Source organism: Onychomys torridus, chromosome 18, assembly GCF_903995425.1.
Source record: "Onychomys torridus chromosome 18, mOncTor1.1, whole genome shotgun sequence".
In the NCBI taxonomy this organism is placed as follows: Eukaryota; Metazoa; Chordata; class Mammalia; order Rodentia; family Cricetidae; genus Onychomys; species Onychomys torridus.
Window position 1 is genome coordinate 58,293,112 of NC_050460.1, and position 19,638 is coordinate 58,312,749.

The following is a 19,638-nucleotide window of genomic DNA, read 5'->3' on the forward strand; positions in this document are numbered from 1 at the left end:
GCGGTCCACCCCATTGCTCACTTGTCTGTCCAGGCTCTGTGTGCCTTCTGCAGCACTCCTGTGTCCCAGGACATGGTGCTGTCTCCCTTTTTTATTTCTGAAACCACACCTGACTGATGCTTATGGGATGCAAAAGTGCCTAGACACTTTCCAAGGCTATGGAGCAGAGAACTGGATGCATAAGATCTATGATGGACACAAAGCTGCTGAGTGGCTATTCTAGAGAAATGGACATGAAGGTCATTCTAGAGAAATAGGCTGCAGGCACTTTCTAAGGCTGCTGAGTGGCCATCTGAGAGAAGTGGATGTAAAGGTGGATGGGTACGTCACAAGGCTTCAGCGTACAGAGAATTGTACTGGACTATGCTGGGCATGGTGCCAGAGTTTCTGCAGTTCAAGACTGTGTCTTGGAGTCTAGAGAGCACAGAAAGCATCCAGAATCCTAGGTAAACCTAGCCTAAGTGGCATGCAGGAACTGTAGGAGACAGGGTTGGCAGGTGAGTGGATTTCTACGTAAGAGTCAATTTGAAGCATTGCTTAAAATGGGGCCTGGAAAAGGTGCATGTTCCCATGCAGACAAGGCATATTCAGACCTAAGGAATGGCTCTCCTGATAGTTTCTACGTCTGCATATTCAGGTAAGTAATTAGCTAAATGATAACTACCACTGCAGTTGAGATAAACTTTGTATTCAATTACACTACAAAGCAATTCACAGTTTCTGATAGCCATATTTGCATTCTAAGAAATTTAAGCTTTAAAACAATCTTCCCTAGTACTTGGCCCAGGTAAAAATCATCCTGGCCTTCATTATCGACGTCACTGAATGGTCGTTTTATTTTTCTGTGGATTATCTGAAGTTTTAAATTTCGTATGTGATAAAAAGGCACTTTTAGAAGTTGCACTTTTTGCTCACTAATTATATAATCTTGCCACAGAAAATAGAATAACACCCATAGGAAAAGCCACCATGTGATGAATAGCCAAGATACTAGATCATTCTTGCTGTTCTAATCAGATACCTTAGAATGGGCAATTTATCAACAACATAAATTTGCTGCTCCCAAACATGGAAGCTGGATGTCTAAGATCAAGGTGCCAGAAAGTTGTGTGTGGTAAGGGACCAGCTCATTTCCAGAATGGCACCTCAAATGCTATGTCCTTGCATGCAAAAAGGGAAAAAAGGGGAAGTCAGTTCCTTGGATGCTTTATAATCACTCACGAGGCAGCACCTCAAAGACTCTCGTAGTTCAAGGAGACCTTGCCTCCTAATACTAACACCTTTGGGATTAGGTTTGAATATATGAACGTCAAAAAGACATATACATCCAAACCACAGTATCGAGTACTTCAAATCTCACAGCACGGTTAATATAGCAATGGTTGAATACTAGTTTAAATTAAGCTGCGATAATCTATAAACTACACATTATGATAGCCTGAGAAATCTCTAAGACTGACACACTGAATCAACCAGAAAAACCAACCATGCTCTGTCTCTTGCACACATGCCTCACTGGTCTGAAATATGCTCCACCACTTCCAGTATCTACACTGCCCAAGGAACGAGCTTCAGTTTCCTACGGAAAACCCACAAAACACCCTCAGGTCGTCCTTGAACATCTGGCTTTGCTGAGTAAATACTGATAAGCCTGAATCTAGTTCTCCAACAGCCTTCCAGAGGGGTACTAATGCTTCCTTTCAGTCTAGAGCTTCACTTGAACCCCAACAGCCTGCCTTTCAAGTCTCCACCGGAACATGTGTCTTTCTACATGGGTGGAAATGCTTGCCTCAGCATCACAAGAAGACTGGGCCATCCTGGAAGTTATTTCCTGCCCTTGCTTGATCCCTTCATTCATTTCTATAACCCACCCACAATGGTCTCCCTTGTCTGTAATGAGTTCATAGGCTCTACTTCTACTTAGCATTGCCAACTGGAGACAGAATGAGTAGAGCCACAGTGGTATAGTGTGCTTGTGGGTGCGTGAAGGCTCACAGCCTTGTTGTGTAAGTACCCAAGGGCACATGTGTCTGCTATGATGGTCAGAGAGTGAGACACTATGAATTCAGACACAGCAGTAGTGGCCAACCTATAATGTGGCCTTATGGGTATGACCACGCCTGTGCAGGGGTTTTTCAACGCACACTTCTCTATTGCTTGTGTGTTGCTTTATCAAAAGGAAAAAAAAAAAAAACCAACTAGCATGTATTTTTCACTACAAGAATTTCCATGCAACAACAGTGAGTCCATATTTCAGATACTCAGTTAATTTTTAAGACCCCCCTTGTGCCTTGCCTGCAAATCTTTCCCTGACACACATCTATCTCCGGTCCCACTCAAAAGCCAAGGTCTGCATAAGGATGGCAACACAATTAGTTCCCCTGCCAGTGCTAGAGTGTCTCAGGGCACCGAGCAGTGCACACATGGGGTGTCCTAGTGGGAGCTGCTAAACCCAGAAAATGTTCAAACCAGGTTAAGAAGAGGTAGCTCCAGCTGGAAATACAGTTATGCGGTAGAGTACTTGACTGGCATGCTTGAGGTCCCAGTGCTAGGAGGCTGGCCATCTTTCTGCCCTCCTGCTTTCCCCCCGCCTCATCTTCCCCAGTATCTCCTAGAACAGCCCTACCTACCCTCTAGCATCTTTATGGTCCCTGAAGAATGACCTTCTCTCATGGCTGCTGCCCACTATCTCTTGACCCCTACAGGCTCAGTGTCACCATCACTCAAGTGGCCCCTGGTCTCCTTGTTGTACTCAGCTCTCCACTGGAGGTGAGTCAAGAGGCAGATTCAGACTCCCTCTGTCCCCCACACGCTCCATCAGGAGGTTTTTAATCTTCCAAATACAGACCATACACTCATACTGTCATGCCACCAGGAAATATCTGAATAGACCTAGGCCAAAGAACAGGTGATAGGTCCCGCTAAAGAGACGTAGGTTCAAGCCCAGGAGTCCACTTCCACATTTGGCATCTTACTAACTATGGAAGAAGCAAAGATCTTTCTCTCCCCCACCCCCTCAGCACTTAGGCCTTATACATGGGTAAAATCCATGTTTCAATTTGGGCTCTTCGAAGGGCAAGTTTGGCTTGCCCAGGTACATTTAATGGCCTTTTTAGGACACCTTCACAGAATAGTCTGATGATGTCACCTGACTTAAGTATAAAGGAAGTGCCTTGCCCACCCAGGCCACAGGTGGTAAGCTACACTCTGCCAGGCCAGCATGTAGTACCCACATTGTGGGGGTGGGTAGGGCCATAAAAGGCTAGGCCTGTGTGTGGGAGGGAAGCCCTGGACTGTAGTAATTTGACATCAGGCCAAGTCCTCAACACAAGCAAGAATTAGTGCTAAGAGGTTAAAAAGTTGTCCAAGGTCATATGGGTACAACAGACGTCAGAGACACGGAGAAAACTGATTAATATTATTGTGTAATATTAATATTAGTAGCAATTGACAGCAACATGCAGGAAGGTACACAATCATGAAGAGAAGGCAAGGAGAAAGACAGAGTGAAAACTCACATCTGGGTGGGGGATGGCGTACTGTCCCTGGATTGTGTAGGCCTGGAGAAGAGAGTAAGAGAGAGAAACAGTCAGCTTGGGATGTGGCAGGACCTCAGCTTGTCAGCCACTGGTGACCCACCCTAGTATGATAACAACCTTCTGGGGACAGTGTTCTCCATCAATGTACATCTCCATCTGCCCTTGTTTGCTTAAGATGGAGTCAGGGAGTCTCAATTACAACTACTGAGTCCTGGGAAGCTGTCCTCTCCCTGAGCTGTGACCAGCTACTGTTTCTAACCCTGATTTTCTCAAACTTTCTGAAAATGGTAAACCTCCAGATGACCCATTTAACCCCCCAGTAAGAGGGCCACTGATTATCAGCCATCAGAGCAAATATTTTGGGGGGCAAGATTTAGCTTCTGAGATATACAAATGACAACAGAAGTTTTAAAAGTGACCAGAACAAGTTTTGCCAAAGCTGTACTAACAAATAGGTCAAACTCAGTCATAGGACTGACCTAGTTTGTTTTTATTACCAAATTTTACGTAGTCTCTTCACATAGGGGGCACCCCTCTCTGGAGGCCAGTGTGGTTTCCCCAAGGCTCCTTTAGTTCATCACTTCCCTTGCTTCACATCTGTGACTGTGCCAAGCACAGCAGCTCCTCCCCAGCCTCACCCTGAGACCCCAGGGAGAGCAGAGCCCTCAACAGGCCCTTCAGCTATGATGCCCTCTGGCAACCCAGACAACAGACAGACAACACAGTCAAGGGAGGGTGAGACCACAGACAACTGTCTGGCTTTGGGCAGGGCTGTACCACCCTGGCGGAGGCACAGACGACGTGAGGACATGGCTGGCTGGTCTAGACCTGTGTGTGACCATCCTTGAGGTCTCTGGGCATTTGAGAGGGTTACTTCCGGGGATCATGTGTCACTTCTATGGACCCAGACCCTCCCACAATTTCTTTTTTAAATGTGCTAAGAGTTCTTGTCACAACCAAACTCAGGAGCTCAAAGCCATGTGACCACCTAACAGGGACCCAGCCATAGGGCAGCTTTGAAATAGACACAGTTTCAGCAAAAATGAAGTCTGTTCTGGGCCAGCCTGGCAGTGCTAGCAGAGGAAGAAAAAGAACCTGATAAAATATGGCAGTTTCATGGAAAAAGAGACAAGTAACTGCTCTGTGCAGCAGGACTGGGATGCAGTCTTGGCTTCTGGAAACTGCTGCCAGGAATGATCTCCCAGGTGTTAGCCGAGGAAGCATCACTCGGGGAAGGGACCTGCTATCATCCTGGCCAGGCCTGCTGCTCTCCCAGCCCTGTATGTCTGAGCGGAACCCAGGAGCTCAGCCTAGGTGACAGTTGATTCTGAGTTAGCGTCTAGCAGCTTTCCCGCGTCAGCTGCTGAGGATCTAGGTCTCGCCATCGGTCCTACCTAAAGTGTCAGATACCTAGGCAGCCTCTTCTGGATCTACCTCATGTCTTGGGCATGTGGGGGTGGAACCCTGGAGGGGACCTACCCAGAGCTAATTTACATATTTACTTCTGAGTGTGTAGTCTGGCTTTCCTATTAGATTGCTTCCTCCCAGGATGACTCTCATTATGCGTCTGTCCCCTATGTACAGCTAAAACAATCAAGGCCAGACCAGACAGTTCCAAGGGAATGGTGGTGGACTTTAAAAGGCTAACACTGTCGGTGATAAACATAATAGCACAGTGACCTTCACTGCTGTGACTGTTTTGTAGGTGAATGGGGCCCAGTGATCCTGGTCATGATCCTGTAGTGGTTCTGCCCTTGGAATTGGGGCTCTGACTCCATGCCATATAGTTTTCATTTGGATAGGGGCCTTCTGAATAAAATTCCACATTTCATTGTATGGAGCGATTGTGGATTTGACAGAGAGATATATTTCACACTGGTTACTGACCAGTCAGCTAGCTATGAATCTGGGGAGATCAATGGAGACGGAGCTTTGCTGGGCTTGGCAATGGGCTATGTGAACATATCTCTGATGTCAGCATGGTCTAAAGTACTGCCCTGAGCCTCAGTGGCTATGAGGCTGGCAAGGCCTGCTGTACAGTGGGATGTGTCACATGCCAGGTCTGTATCAGAGCACAGGACTCTCTGTCAACAGTGGGGCAGACCGGAGTCAGGAGACTGTGTGTGTGTGTGCATGCATGCATGCACATGCACACATACGTACATATGTAAAATAAGGGAGCTGGGAGGGAGCTGGGGGCAACAGGTCTGACCCACACATGCTCCTGCTGTTCCCAGAAAGATACAGCAAGACTCCTTTATAATGTGAGAAAGATGAGAAAATGGTTCTCTGTGTCTTTCTTTCTCTTTTTGAGCACTAAAGTAAAACCCTGTGTCTATTCTGCCAGCCGGGTCACCTATGGGTCTCTGACTTAACTCTCCCTTGAACAAAGACACACATCGCGGCCGACGGGACACAGAGCTCTTCTGGGCACACCCCTGGCTGTCCGTGTTCAAGTCATCTGTGTGGACATTATAAAATGGGCATCTGAGCTTTGGTGAGCATGTAAGGAAGGCAGAAAGGGGCCTTCTCCAGGGTCTCTCCCCTTCCTGGCCAGTGCTGCCCACAGAACAAGCCATTCCCCAGCCTACCCCCACCCCCCTTCTCTAGGCCACAGATGCCAGCCACTAAATACTCAAGGATGGGTTTGTAAATGTGATCTCTCTGCCTGGAAGGATGTCTACTCAGGCAGACAAGGGATAGCGGGGATGATCACAGCCACAGAGGAACAAGGGGCTAGCCTGAGGTCATTCATCTCCTCACAGGAAGGTACTTGCCACTCCCTGAGTATATGATAAGGTCTTGGATGTGCTTCAGGAAAATGGAACCCTGGTTCCCATAACTCTAGAGGACTCAAACACAAGCCATGGTCACCCAGAATGTTTCTGCCCACTAATTACCTAAGCTGCCCAGCGACATCCACAGAGGAGGTTTGGCAGGCATTATTAGGCAACACCTAAATTTGCCTCTGTCTGCAGATCTCTCCTGTCTCAGTCAGGGATCTCACTGGGAAATGTGTTCAAGGGATGTAGCTGTGAGCGAGCAGCAGCTGTGCCTCCCCAGCCCCCCCCCCCCCCCACTGCCTGGTGTGAGCCAGAGAGCTCTGTGTCCATCGCAGGGTGGGAGACGTGCACGTGAGAAGGCGAGAAAACCTGAGTGCACTAACGGGCAGCGGCGGGTGCTGCAGTAAAAGGCTGAGGTTGGCAGTGGAGGCCGCGAGCGGGTCGGCTCTTACCTGACCACCTGCAAAAATGACAGGGGTGGAGGCGGGCTTTGGGCGGTAGGGAATGGTGGCACCTTTCGGTGGGGACTAGGAAAAGGGACAGGAGAGGGAGAGAGCGGTTAGAACAGCTTTGCTGTTGGCCTTGGGCTGCCTTCCCATGCCCACCCCCTCTGCGGGGACCCCCGGCCCTTTAGACGTGGCTGCAACAGTGAGGAGGGAAGACATCCAGGGACATCAAAAGGAGATGACCCTGCCCTCAGCACACTGAGGCAGGCCGGATTCTCCATCTTCACTGCCTTCTTCCTTGGGACGGACACTTCTTTTCCCAGGCCTGCACCAACTGCTCCCTATCCTCCATAGACCCCGTGGCTAGCCAGGCGGGAGCAGGGTCCCACAGGTGTGCCAAGGTAGGCGGACCACCTGCTTGCTGGGAAGGGACTGCTAGCAGCTGACCCCATAGGCTGTGCATGCCACCCTTTTCTCCTTGTATGGTCCCACAGGGGTCCGAAGGTAGACATGGCAGTGACTTCACAAAAGAGCAGCTTGTGTCCTCTGATAAAAAGTACTTGAGTCCCTGGAAAATGGGAACTGATGTCAAGCAACCCAAGTTCTCTGCTTATCCTATAGCAGTGGTGTTTAGAGCAGCTTAGAATCATTCTGTTTCCCCAGTGAAAAAATCAGGTAGCTCACAGAGGTCCAATGAGATTCCACAATGACGAAGTCTGCTATAATTTTCCTTGACTACCCGTGGGTCCAGATATAGGCGGTCTCTTAGCAACGTGCCCAATGTTTTTAGCAGGGGTTTTGTTACAGCAACAAGTAACTGTCCCATAGGCAAGGACAATGACCACAGCATACCAGAGCCTCTGAGGGTGTGACCTTGGAGTATTTCTTACCCTGAAGCTGACAGTAGATGGCGAAGGACACAGTCTTAGCTGGCCCATATTCCCCATCACTGGGGTCCTAAAAAATGCCTCCTAGAGCCTCTGTGCAAACCTGGCTGGCTGTGGTACAAGATTGTGCCAAGAGCTCTCATGTGTCCAGCGCGGACCGCAGCTGCTACCTTGTTTCTGCCAAGTACTCCAGATACTACAGCGTCATTACCTGTGCTCCAGGCCGTGTCCCTCTCAACACATGAGCCCCTGTGCCCAGTTAGAAGGGCCAGTTTCATTTCCACCCATAGAAGAGTGACCTTCTGGGCTTAGACCGTCAACATTCCCAGGTAGGCAAGGCACGCAGGCTGTTCTCACGGTGCAGGAGGCACCAGAGTTGTGAGGTAGGAGGTCCATAAAGGCCACACTTGCTTTCTTTGCAGACTTCACCCAAGAACATTTGCTGGGGGCACTGCTTTTTCGTGACTGGGGGTGGGGTACACAGGGTACACCCCTTAAGCAAGCTTGAACAAGTAGGGTCTAGGATCCGTCTTTTGCCATTTCCTAGCTGTCCTTCGGGTGGAAATGAGGCTGTTTTCACTGTGAGGTCTTCTTTCCTGGCGAGGGGGTCACGCTCTTCAGCTTCTGGAAACCGCATCATGCAAAGGAGAGGCGGGTGTCCCTGTCAGATCAGCCTCCACTGCTGACATCCACAGTGTGCGTGCCCATGGTTTCTCTTACACTGTCTAGAGACGTGAGTTCTGACACATGGCCCCAGACGTTGGTCCCACGCTTCAGCCTGGAAGTCTGCCGGGCACTTCTGACAAGGACACATATTCTGTCCTGAGCAGTGGGCAGTTGGGCCCCGAGGTCCACTGCAGAACTGACCGCTACCATCACTCACTGCCACTGAGCTCGGCATGTGCTTCTCACTGCTTGGTGCCAGTGACAGTACAAAGAGCTACGAGTCCTTAGTCATGATATGATCCCCAGCCTCTGGGCTCCTGTGATGGGACCACCCTATCCCCTGACCAGTGTGTGTGTCGGGGGGGGGGAGGGACTGCATGAGAATAACACTTTTTGAAAAATATCTTTTTTTTGTTTGTTTGTTTTTTGTATTTTTCGAGACAGGGTTTCTCTGTGTAGCTTTGCGCCTTTCCTGGATCTCACTCTATAGACCAGGCTGGCCTCGAACTCACAAAGATCTGCCTGTCTCTGCCTCCCGAGTGCTGGGATTAAAGGCGTGTGCCACCACCGCCTGGCTTGAAAAAATCTTTACCTTCACAAAACATTCTTTAGGGAAACAAAACTATGCAAACATTTTTAAAAAGTTAATGTGAGGTCTGACCATAATGTCAATTACACAGAGCAGATGACCCAGCAGCTGATTAGTGGAGTTAGTTCTGTGGAGACGTGGTAGTGGCCTCCGCTTGGGCTATGGGAGGACAGAGGTCAGCAGTGCTCCAAACGGTGAAAGGTCCCCTTTGGGGAAGGGTCACAGAGGTAGCTTGAGGGAAGACCACAGCCAGAAGCTGCTGCGATTCTGCTCCACCCTTGCCTGGAACTTAGGAGGAACCGGTGGGCAGGCGCAGCCTCTTTTTCTTCCGTCTTACCCCTCTGTTCCCACATCTTTCTTTTCACATTGTATTTTCCTGGGTCTGGCATGAGTTCAGGGCAGTTGTTCTCCTGAAGTCTGCAGGCCTATAGGCCTGTCTGCTGGACGGCCTGACAGGCAGGAGACTTCCTCTTCCACTTCACCACGCCTGCCTCTGTCTGGTCAGAGTGGTCACCACGGCCACGGCTGAAACCTCATGATCTGCCCCCACCTGCCCCCACCCATGCTCACCCACTCACATGCAGACAATGCCCACAGGCTACCATCAGGTGACACTTTCCAGGGTGTCCCTTCAGCTCATGCCTGTACCCCAAGTGACTACATGACCCCTCAGGTCAACCGAGGCCCAGGAGCCTTAGTGACAAAGCTAGAGTCACACAGAGAGTGAGCTTGGCATTGAGCAAGGCGGGCAGGCGACATGTGTTGGCCCACGACGTTCATACTGTACCTCCAGCATGACCACACAGATCTGCTTCACACACTGGATGATGGCATCTGGGGTCCCTGAGATAGTCACTGCCCGCTCTGTGGAGTTGGGCAGCATGTCACCTGCCACCTGGACCTGAGCACCTGTGGACTGCAGAGAAGGGCCGTTGGAAGGAGAACAGCAGATGGTGAGCAGCTCTTGAGGGTGGTCTACACCATGAAAACCCTTCATTAGAAACAGGGCCTTAGCTGGTCACAGTGCCCTCCCTCATCTTACCGCCCAGATGTCATTTCCTGTCCCCTCTCCCTTCAGTCCTGCCTCGGCACACCTCTTAGTGAGCTCTGACTTCCATCTCAGCCAGTGTGCTGGACAGGAGGCCCTGCATCTGTAGAGGAATGTCTACTGGAGAATAGAGTGCTCTTTCTGGACCAAGAATTCTTCCTCCATGGAAGTAGGTCACATGGAGGTCAGGAAGCCTGAGTCTAGGACTTGACGTCTGGCTACCACATACATTAAGTGACTACTTGGATGCTCAGGACAAGTGAGGAACACAAACTTAGTGACAATGTCAGGGAGTCACATGCACAAGGAACCTGGCATCTTCTAAGTCACAAAGGGGGACAGGGAAGGAACCAAGAAAGGGTAGCTGCCCTCCTGCCTAAGAGAAGGACTTGGGCCAGGTGTGGTGGCGCACACCTTTATTCCCAGCACTCGGGAGGCAGAGATGGGTGGATCTCTGTGAGTTCGAGGCCAGCCTGGGCTACAAAGGGAGTTCCAAGATAGACAGGGCTACACAGAGAAACCCTGTCTCAAAAAACTGAAAGAGCGAGAGAGGTGGGGAGGACTTAGCCTTCCTTAGAGCAAATGTTCTCAATGTCAAGCCCACACCAGGTTCAGGCTCTTAGTGTCATCCCAGGAGGCGGGACCTGATGGACATGTGCAAGGGCATCTCTCAGGCAGAGTGTGCCTGCAGCCACAGAACTTGGGTGCTAAAACCTGCCTGTCCAAGGACCTCCACCCCCATCCTTGTTTTTGACCTTGGCAAAGCAGGGCTACTCTTGGCATAGGTCACAGTGTGCCCGTGTAAATGTGGCAGGGTTCCCCACATCCCATTTTTCACTGGTGAACTGGATTGCCTGTCACGTTTGCACACCAGCTTTGAGCCACCGGGCTCTGCACTATCAGTGCATACACTTACGGACTGTGTGGGAGACGTGCAATAAGAATGGGCAGTACCTCCCGGATTTCCTTGATCTTAGAGCCACCTTTCCCGATCAAGGACCCGCACTGGCTGGCAGGCACCACTAGTCTCAATGTCACTGGGGGCTTGCTGGTGGCAGGGCTGTTGCTCATGGAATTAATGATGTCCTAGGGAGAAGAAAACAGGCATGTTGGATTCATACTAGTGAGGCGCAGCGGTGTGGTTTAGGACCACTGTTGAGGACATGGATGCAGCATCTGCCTTTACCTGCTTCAATGCACACTGGGAAGAACTCCAGGAGCCTTCCCCACACAGAGAAGGGATGCAGAAAGTGGACCTGGCAACCATGGAAACTTCAGAGCCAGGCCAGGCTTAGACACAAAACAAAACAAACCCTCCCTTTTCCTGGGTGATCACCAGGGAGCCTTGCTTCTGGTGAACCACTGCTCCTGCCCAGACACTCCATCTGCTGTGCCAGGGAAAGGGGCTAACCCCTTGCCCCACCCAGCTCTGCACACACCGCTTCAGCTGCTCCATGTGGGCAGTGTGTTCATCTCTCTCCATTTCCCCTTGTCCTGGACCCAGCCTCTATCCAGGCCGAGTACCCAGAGACCTGTGTGGCTGCTGCTCAACTCTGCATCTAGACCCACCCTCTTGGTAGTGAGCTCTTCTCCTGGTTGTCCCCAGCCTGGGGGCTGATTTTGGTTGCCGTCTTTGGTAGACTTGGGGCATGACCTCTCATCCCTATGGTGGCTTTGGTGTGACTGCTGTGTGCTAGGTTGTCATCGACTGGAAAAGACTGGCTAGCATTTGAAAACATTAGAGACAGATGAGGGCACTTTCAGGCCACGCGTCACCTTTTTAGCAAAACAAGGATGGAAGAAATGAGAAAGAAAGACTAGGCTCAAGTCCCCTGAACCACACTCCCAATGGGTTTTATACATGGTTTCCTGTTTCCTGGATTGAGGTGTTTTAGCTACCATATGTGTGTTTCAGGAGGTTAACAGAAGCATTTCCTTGCAGAAAGCTATAGCCCTTAAAGTTGCTAAAAATGGCTTGGTTTTATTGAGTTTGGGAGCATACCAACTTTTATACCAAATGTCAGGGCACACGCTTTACAGGAGCCAGTTCTTAAGAACTCTGGAGGGAGTGACCTATTATCAGCATTGTCTCATTATTGCAGTGTTCTGGGAAGTTGAAAGGATCTGTGGTCATTAAAATTACCAACACCTTCAGGGTGTGGGGTATAGTTCAGTGACAGCAGGTACTTAGAATGTGCAAGGTTCTCAGCTTGATGCCTGGCATAAAGCATAAACCAAGTTTCCAGGATGCCTTGAGATCCTTAGGCCAAAGACAACTCACCGATTCTATAGCCACACTGCCCACTACTTGCAGATACTTTTTTCCTGTGACTGGTCAGCCTGAGTTTAGAGATTTCATGCTGACACCACACTCAGTCCTGCTACAGGCAAAGGTGACAACAAACTATGAGAGGGCTCAGGCTGCCCCGTCTACCCCCACCAGGCTGAGGCAGCTTCCCAGGCACCTCTTTACAACCTACCACCAGGAGGCGCTGTCTCCTCATGAAAGTGGCTCTGGAGCCTCATGGAAGGGACCAAATCGGACACTTAATGAAACCCCAGAGAGCTGATGCTTATAAGCTTTCTTCATGTTTCACAGCTCAATACCACAATCTGGTATTCCATATAGTAGAAAATTAGTTCCAGAAGATTTCAGAAATCCTCTAGGATCAGCAACAGAGAGCTAAAGAGACAAGCACAGGAAGCCAGGAAAATGGTGGACTGTCTCCTCCAGAGATACATTCCAACCTCCTTATCTACTTCATCTGCTGTGGTTTCCAGCTGGAATGCCCCCCAAAGGTCCACGTGTTAAAAGCTTGGCTTCCAGCCTGTGTTGGGAGATGTGATGGTTCATTTTGACTGTCAACTTGACAGGATCTAGAATCACTTAGGAGACAGAACTCTGGGTGTATCTGTGAAAAGGCGTCTAGGTTAGCTTAACTGAAGAGTGAGCATCACCAGGGTGACTGTAACAGCAGCATCCGTCTCTTCTTTGACTGGAGATGTGCTGTGACCAGGTACCCAAGCTCCTACTGCCATGCCTCCCCTGCCATGATGGACGGTGCCCTTGACCTGTAAGTCAGAATCACCCTTGCTCCCTTAAGCTGCCTTTCATCACGTATTTTACCACAGGAACAAGAAAAGTAACTAACATGGGAGGTGACAGAACTTTAGAAGGTGGGCCTTAGTGGGTGGCTTTAGTATTACTGGGGGTGTGTCCCTGAAGGGAAGTGTAGGATTTGAGTCTCTTCCTTTTCCTTTTATTTGCATCTTGGGTGTGGGGTAAATGGTTTTGCTCTATCACATGTTCCTGCCATGTTATGATGAAACCCCAACAACCTGAGTTCTAAAGCAATGGTCTCACTATATTGTGCATGAGCCCTTTAGAACTATGAGCCTTGTAAGCCCTTTCTTTTTAAGTTGATCTGTCTTCGGCAGTCATCACTGTAACGGAAAACTGACCAGTGAACGTTGGTTCTGAGGAGTGGGGCTATTGCTGGACTGGCCTTCATAATGCAATGGAGGCTTCAGAACTGTTTTATGACAGGAGTCTGGTGAACCAGTCTAGAAATGGCCTGCGATGACTGAGGTGGAGCTTGAACACGATTTCCGGTGGGCATCAATGTGGACAGGAAAGGCACACTAATGGACTCTACTGGGAACTAAACTCAAGGCTATGAATGTTTAAGGGAACACAACAGTCACAAGACAGCTCGGGTAACACTGGCTGCTTTTAGCCAGATTTATAGTGAGAATCGGGAGTAAAAGCGAAGAGCAGGGTGAGGTGCAGTAGAGTGCTTGCCGGGCGTACTCAGGACCCTGGCTCAACTTCCTAGTGCGGAAGAGAGGAAAACAAAACAACAAGCAACAAGAGATCGTGGAAAGGGCAATTTTCCAGAGAAGGAGCATGTTCACAGGCACAGCAGAGGGTGACACAGTGGCTAGAGAGATTTAACTGCCACTAAATCAAAGCCAAGTTCATCAAGTCAGGACAACAACGAAGATGCCTGGAACAAATACAACCATTAGCGTGGCTACTTTTACCATAGGCTCAGAGGTGCATAAGTGCACATTTGTCTCAAACACTTTCCAGGGTAGAGTCTTTAAGAAGAGAGGCCCAGGGTTGGGGATTTAGCTCAGTGGTAGAGCGCTTGCCTAGCAAGCGCAAGGCCCTGGGTTCGGTCCTCAGCTCTGGGGAAAAAAAAAAAGACAAAAAGAAGAGAGGCCCAGAGGTACCTTGCTCATCCAGGACTGCCTAACCCAATAGGGTACTTAGAAGTCGTGGAGTTGTGTTCAAGTGACAAAGAAAAGGTGAGTCCACATCCCTGGATACTGGACAGGTTTAAAGCACTTCCTAAACTGCTTTTTTTTTTTTTTTCTTTTTTCTGAATCTCATTCTGTAGATCTGGCTGGCCTTGAACTCACAGAGATCTGCCTGGCTCTGCCTCCCGAGTGCTGGGCTTAAAGGCGTGTGCCACAGCTGCCCAGCTAAACTGTTTTTTAAATTACTGCTAGTATCAGCGATACGTTCTACAAGTCTATTGTAAGCATTCTTTTTAAAGTCTATCACTAGGGATAGGAAATTTTAGTTCCATAATTAGAAGCTACTGAACTTTTTCTCTTGCTAGCTGGGCTGCCTTAAGGACTATCGGTCAGACAGCTAGCTAGCTACCCTTACATCTGCTCAGCCATCTGCACACACATGGACATTGACAGAACTGATGGTAGGACTGCAGCCGATTGCCCTGGCTCTTGAAGGAGTCGTCCCAGCCAGGGCTGTTAGAACAGCTGTAGCTGACCTTTTGCAATCACAGCCCTGAGAAACTACCTGTAACTTGGCCAGAAGGGAGGTAATATTCTATTATCATTAGTGGCAAGGCCGTGACTAGTTCCAAATACAACCCTTAAAAACTGTGATTGGTCCAAAACAAACTGCTGTGATTAGCCAAACAAATGATTGTGATTGGTCCAACCCTCTCTTTTCAGGTTCTTAAGCAGGCAGCCCCGGCTTACTCAGGGACTCAGCTGAGAGTCTCCTGGGTTGCCTCCCCCTGGTGTTGGAACATCAGGTCCAGTAAAGACTTGTCGCGAGTTGTCGTCCCTTGCCTACTTACTAGTGCGGCTAAGCTACCAACACGGAGAAGCAGACAGCAGAGCATGGGGACAGTGGTGAGGATGGCAATGGGCACAGCTTGACAACTGAGCAAATGCTGGCCTTGAGCTTTGGCTTCGTACCTAGAAAAAGCACTGGCTTGATCCCGTGGGCTCCACACGAATCCAATCTCACCGGCACCATGTGTGCCACTCAGCAAAACTCAGTAACTTTAGATGTAGTGAGCGACATGTGAATCTGACACAGTGTAGTGCTGCCACAGACACCCTGCCCAACACCGGGCATAGACACAATATTCTTTGATGCTAAGCTCCTCAACAGCCCTATCTGTGACAGGCGCTGGTTCCTGAGCTCTAGGTGCTGGCTTCGCAGCGCTAAATGCCTGAAATTACTGAGGGAGGAGAAGCAGCAGCTACTTTCAGAGGCCTGGGACTCACTCCTTGGCAGCACCCACTGGGTTGAATCTGTCTGGTGGCATCAGTATAGCACCTTGCTACCCAAGGATCCCATTCGCTTCCCTGGGATCCTGCCCCTGTGAGGGAGGGATGCCCATGATTAAGTGATCCCAACTGCACCCAGAGTCCGGTTCCTAAACAGCCCTCCAAATACTCTGGTTCCAGAGCAGCGCCAGGTGCTGCAGCTGCATCCTGGCTCCTGCAGAAGCAGATGAAGTCTGAGAATGACCAGGGAAGGAGGAAGAAAGGAAGCGTACATGAGGAGACTGGGGGGGGGGGTGGGGGCAGCAGAAGACAGAGACAGCGTTAGAGCAGAGAACCCGAGGGTCTTGCTTATTAAAAGACTTCCCGAGAACTGTTAAGTCTTTGGGACCATGGGACCTCAGAGCCCAGGCTGAGAACTTAACACTGACTGCTGCCACTAGCTAAAGGGCCTGACACCTGAAGCTGCCATGGGGACTGTAACAGTTGCAGGGTTGAGTGTCCCATAGCAGGACTGCGACACTGGAGTTAGCCGCTTGTTTCCGCTTCCACCTGACTGCTGCCTCGGTCACTGCTATCAAGTGATGAAGGTCACTGAAGCTGTGGGAGGCGGGCATCTGAAGCATCTCGCCTCCCTGTGAGCTCTTCCCAGCTAAAGCAAAGACCCCTGAGTCCCCTGGATGGCAACACACTGCTCATGCTGGCAGCAGTCACTGGTGGAGTAGGCAGGAAAAAAGAAAAGAACTGTAGGGTCATGGGGGGTTCCATCAGACTTTCAGAGGCAAGTCTGGAAGCCTAGGCAGAAGTATGGAGTAGTCACGGTCTGCCTCAGTTACTTTCCTATTACTGTGATAAACACCATGACCACAAGCCACCTGGGGAGGAAAGGGTTTCCTCCAGCTTCTAACTCTCAAGTCACACTCCATCACTGAGGGAAGTCAAGGCAGGAATTCTAGGAAGGAGCTGACACAGAGGCCAAGGAGGGGTTTTGTTTGTTTTTAATGTGTATGAGGTATTTTGGTTTTTTTGTTTTTGTTTGTTCTTGATTTCCTCCCAGTTCCTGCCTTCAGGAATGCTCAGAACGGGAATGTCTACACTGTGCTGTTGTACCTTGAGTATGTAACTTGTTTTGTGACTTCTGTAAGGGCTCACAGGGCTTTGTCCTCTCTGAGACTCAGGCTTCTGATAAATGTTGTAATAGTTATGCTTTGGGAGTTAGACTGAATGCATTTTGTATTGTAAGATGGAGCTCAGCCTTCACTGGTGATGTCCTCCAAATGGCCATGTGTGAAGGGCCTAATCCTCATTTCACACTATTGAGAGGCAGTAGAAACCCAAGATGGGCCTTGTGAAGACTTTAGCTCATCAGAAGTATGCTATCTCAAGGCACTGCAGGATCCTGGCCACGAGGTGAATGGTTTTTCTATGCCATGTGCTCCGACCACAATATATGGCCCACTTCCAGCAGAAGCCTAAAAGCAGCGGACCTGTCTCACCATAGGCTACAAACCCTGGAACTGTGAGCCGAAATAAGCCATTTTGCTTTCTAATGGATAACTCGGGTCCATCACACTGACAGAAAGCTGACCAGTGTGTCATGCCTCCTCTCATTTTCAAATGGCTCCCTGTTGACATCCACTCATAATATGCCTTCCTCCCTCATCTCTTATTTTATGAAAACAGGCTAGAAAATGCTTACCTAATACCATTCTCAGATGATCCCAAACAGTAGCCATAACCCTTGACCTCCCTCCCAGACTACCAAGATTCCAAGAGTATGGGATAAAACAGGTGAATTTGGTTTCATCCAGTGAGACATAGGAAACTACAGCAATGGAGTTTGCGCACACAGTGATGTAGACATCTGGCCCTAAATGGACATCAATGCCTTGACTTGTTGACCTTCCTTCTAAGAAAGCAATCATGACAATCTATCAATCAGGTAGTTCTAAACCTTTCATGCAGCAACACAAGAGACGCAAATCCAAGTCATGACACTGCCACCGGAGCTGCATCCAGACCTGTCCTGAGCAGCCACTCTTGTCTGGCTTCCAGGTGCCTCTGCCGGACGTCACTGGTCCTGTTTGTCTCAGACTGATTCTCAGGCACTTTGGGAAAGAATCCTGAGACTTGTCTGCCAGCTACTTCAGGACAAGGCCAGCCTGCATCACTCAGCACTCTTGTGCTAGTCACTAGCCCACTGCCCAGAGAACCACCATGCAGAGCCCCCACCCCGACCCGTGACAGGCTGTACAGGAGAAAAGACTGCTTGGATCCTCACTGCTTCCGGCAGAGGTGACTAATGGCATCTGAACCCGAGATGTTTGGTAGACTGTCCCCACCCACTGGCATAAGCATTACGAAATGGCAGCTTACTCTAGACTTCTTGCAGGCTGGTCATGGGGGCATCTGTGCTGTTGTGACTACGTCCTGCTATTCTGGGACCAAAGAGCAACTATGAGTCACCTCAAGGAGGGACCTATCAGCTCAGTCCCTGGGTGGTTCTCTTGGCCTGGGCTGGGTACCAGAGCTCTTGGATTCAAAGCACCTTTCAGGAACTGTAAACAGCTTCTGCTTCTGTCACGGTGGCCATGTGCTTTCTACTAGTACCCTGCATGTCCTATGCAATCACGCACTCCATATATGATAGTCATGACACGGAACTAAGAGACCAGGGTGATCATGCAAAGTGTGGCCACCAAGACAGCTGAGCCCTGCATAATGAACGTCTGCTCGAGCCTTCCCTCACTGGCTAGCTTCTTACAAGGGCACATGAGAAATGCAGCATGCAAACCAGTGATGGCTAGGCCATGGGTGCCCTGAGAATGGCCTATACCTCTATATAGCAGCTTCTGTGGCTTCAACTCAGGATGGGTAAAGCTTGGGTACCCAGAGTTTCCCTAAGACTCACTCCCAATTCTAAGTCAGGGACCACTGGAGAAAGCAAATCCTTGCTCTCACGACTCTGGCAAGAAACCTGGCTGCCAGGGAGTCAGTCATCTCCGGTTCTCCTACCCACAGCCATCCATAGGGCATCCCTAAAATCTTCCCTCTGCCCCAGTATATACAGTCTGCTTGTTCTCATTTAGAGGGGTCTTTGCTTATACCCACAAAGCCTACCTCAAAATCTGACCATTGTCCCTCATTTATGACAGAAAAAAGTAGTTTGATCACCCTATGTGCATAAACATTAAATGGAGACATTAACTACATGAAGAGCAGCTCACTGAGAGCACACAGAGTATCACACACACGTGTACATCTCCCAACATGAAAATATACTTCTACCTCCGGCTAAGACACAGCTACATCAACTCTCTGGGGAGGAGGGCTGCTGTAGTGTGTGTAGCCGAGACCCGAGTTGGGCCAGTCAGGGCTTTGTCTGGGGCCACGTGGCAGACAGAGCAGGGGGACTCCGAAGGTACCAGTACAGCCTGAGACATAAGAGCAGCCATGTGTCTGGTGGGACCTGTGTGCTGAGGCTCTGCATGGTGCCTGGGAAACATAAAGGAGGTGGCCTTCTCCACTGGGCACATGTAGAAGTGGTCAACTTTAGGAATAAGAAAGGGTGCTGACCCTCCAGCTGGACAGAAGCAGGGGTGAACACCTGGGGTATTGAAGGTGTAGAAAATTCCTAAGGTAGCCTGGTCACAAAGCAAGCCAGTTCCTCAACCGAGTGAGACAAACAGATGGATGGGTGCAGGAGCCAGCTGGAACCAGCCTCAAGCAGGTGCCAGGCTGTGCCTTACCTCCTCAAACTTGTACGCTATCATAGCAAAGGCCTTGAAGATGGCATCGGTCGGGCCTGTGATGGTGACAATTCTCTCCGGGCAGTTTCCCTCTGAGATGTTGATCCTGGCGCCACTCTAAGGTGGGAGAAGAGGAAACGCAGCTGGCAGAAGGGAAAAGCAGTCCTGTGCGGGCCTGGCTTCTCTAAGCTTGCCGACAACCTCAGGCAGACACTAGTGCTGAGACACGCTTGAAAATCTCATTCTGAACAGCAAGATCCTTTCCAGAAATCCCCATCAAAGTGGAATTTTTAAGGTTTTATTGCTTTTTGTTTTTGTTTTTTTAAAACAGGGTCTTGTGTAACCATGCTGGCCTTGAACTCCCTGTGCAGTGGAGAATGG

The 19,638-nt window shown here is 49.7% G+C and overlaps 1 protein-coding gene across 12 annotated transcripts in view; it reads right to left on the bottom strand.

Annotated features, from left to right (window-relative positions):
* Positions 1–19,638, bottom strand: part of Pcbp3 (poly(rC) binding protein 3) — a 199,599-nt gene that overhangs the window by 14,432 nt on the left and 165,529 nt on the right. For 6 of the 12 annotated variants that reach the window (XM_036167315.1, XM_036167314.1, XM_036167317.1 and 3 more), the window contains 5 exons: positions 19,258–19,374; positions 10,913–11,044; positions 9,698–9,826; positions 6,775–6,849; positions 3,519–3,560 (listed from right to left, as the gene is read on the bottom strand). In XM_036167315.1, the coding sequence (XP_036023208.1) occupies positions 3,519–3,560; positions 6,775–6,849; positions 9,698–9,826; positions 10,913–11,044; positions 19,258–19,374 (495 nt within the window). Of the gene's footprint in view, positions 1–3,518; positions 3,561–6,705; positions 6,850–9,697; positions 9,827–10,912; positions 11,045–19,257; positions 19,375–19,638 lie in introns of all 12 variants that reach the window. The other 6 variants (XM_036167309.1, XM_036167307.1, XM_036167308.1 and 3 more) reach the window with 1 other exon arrangement.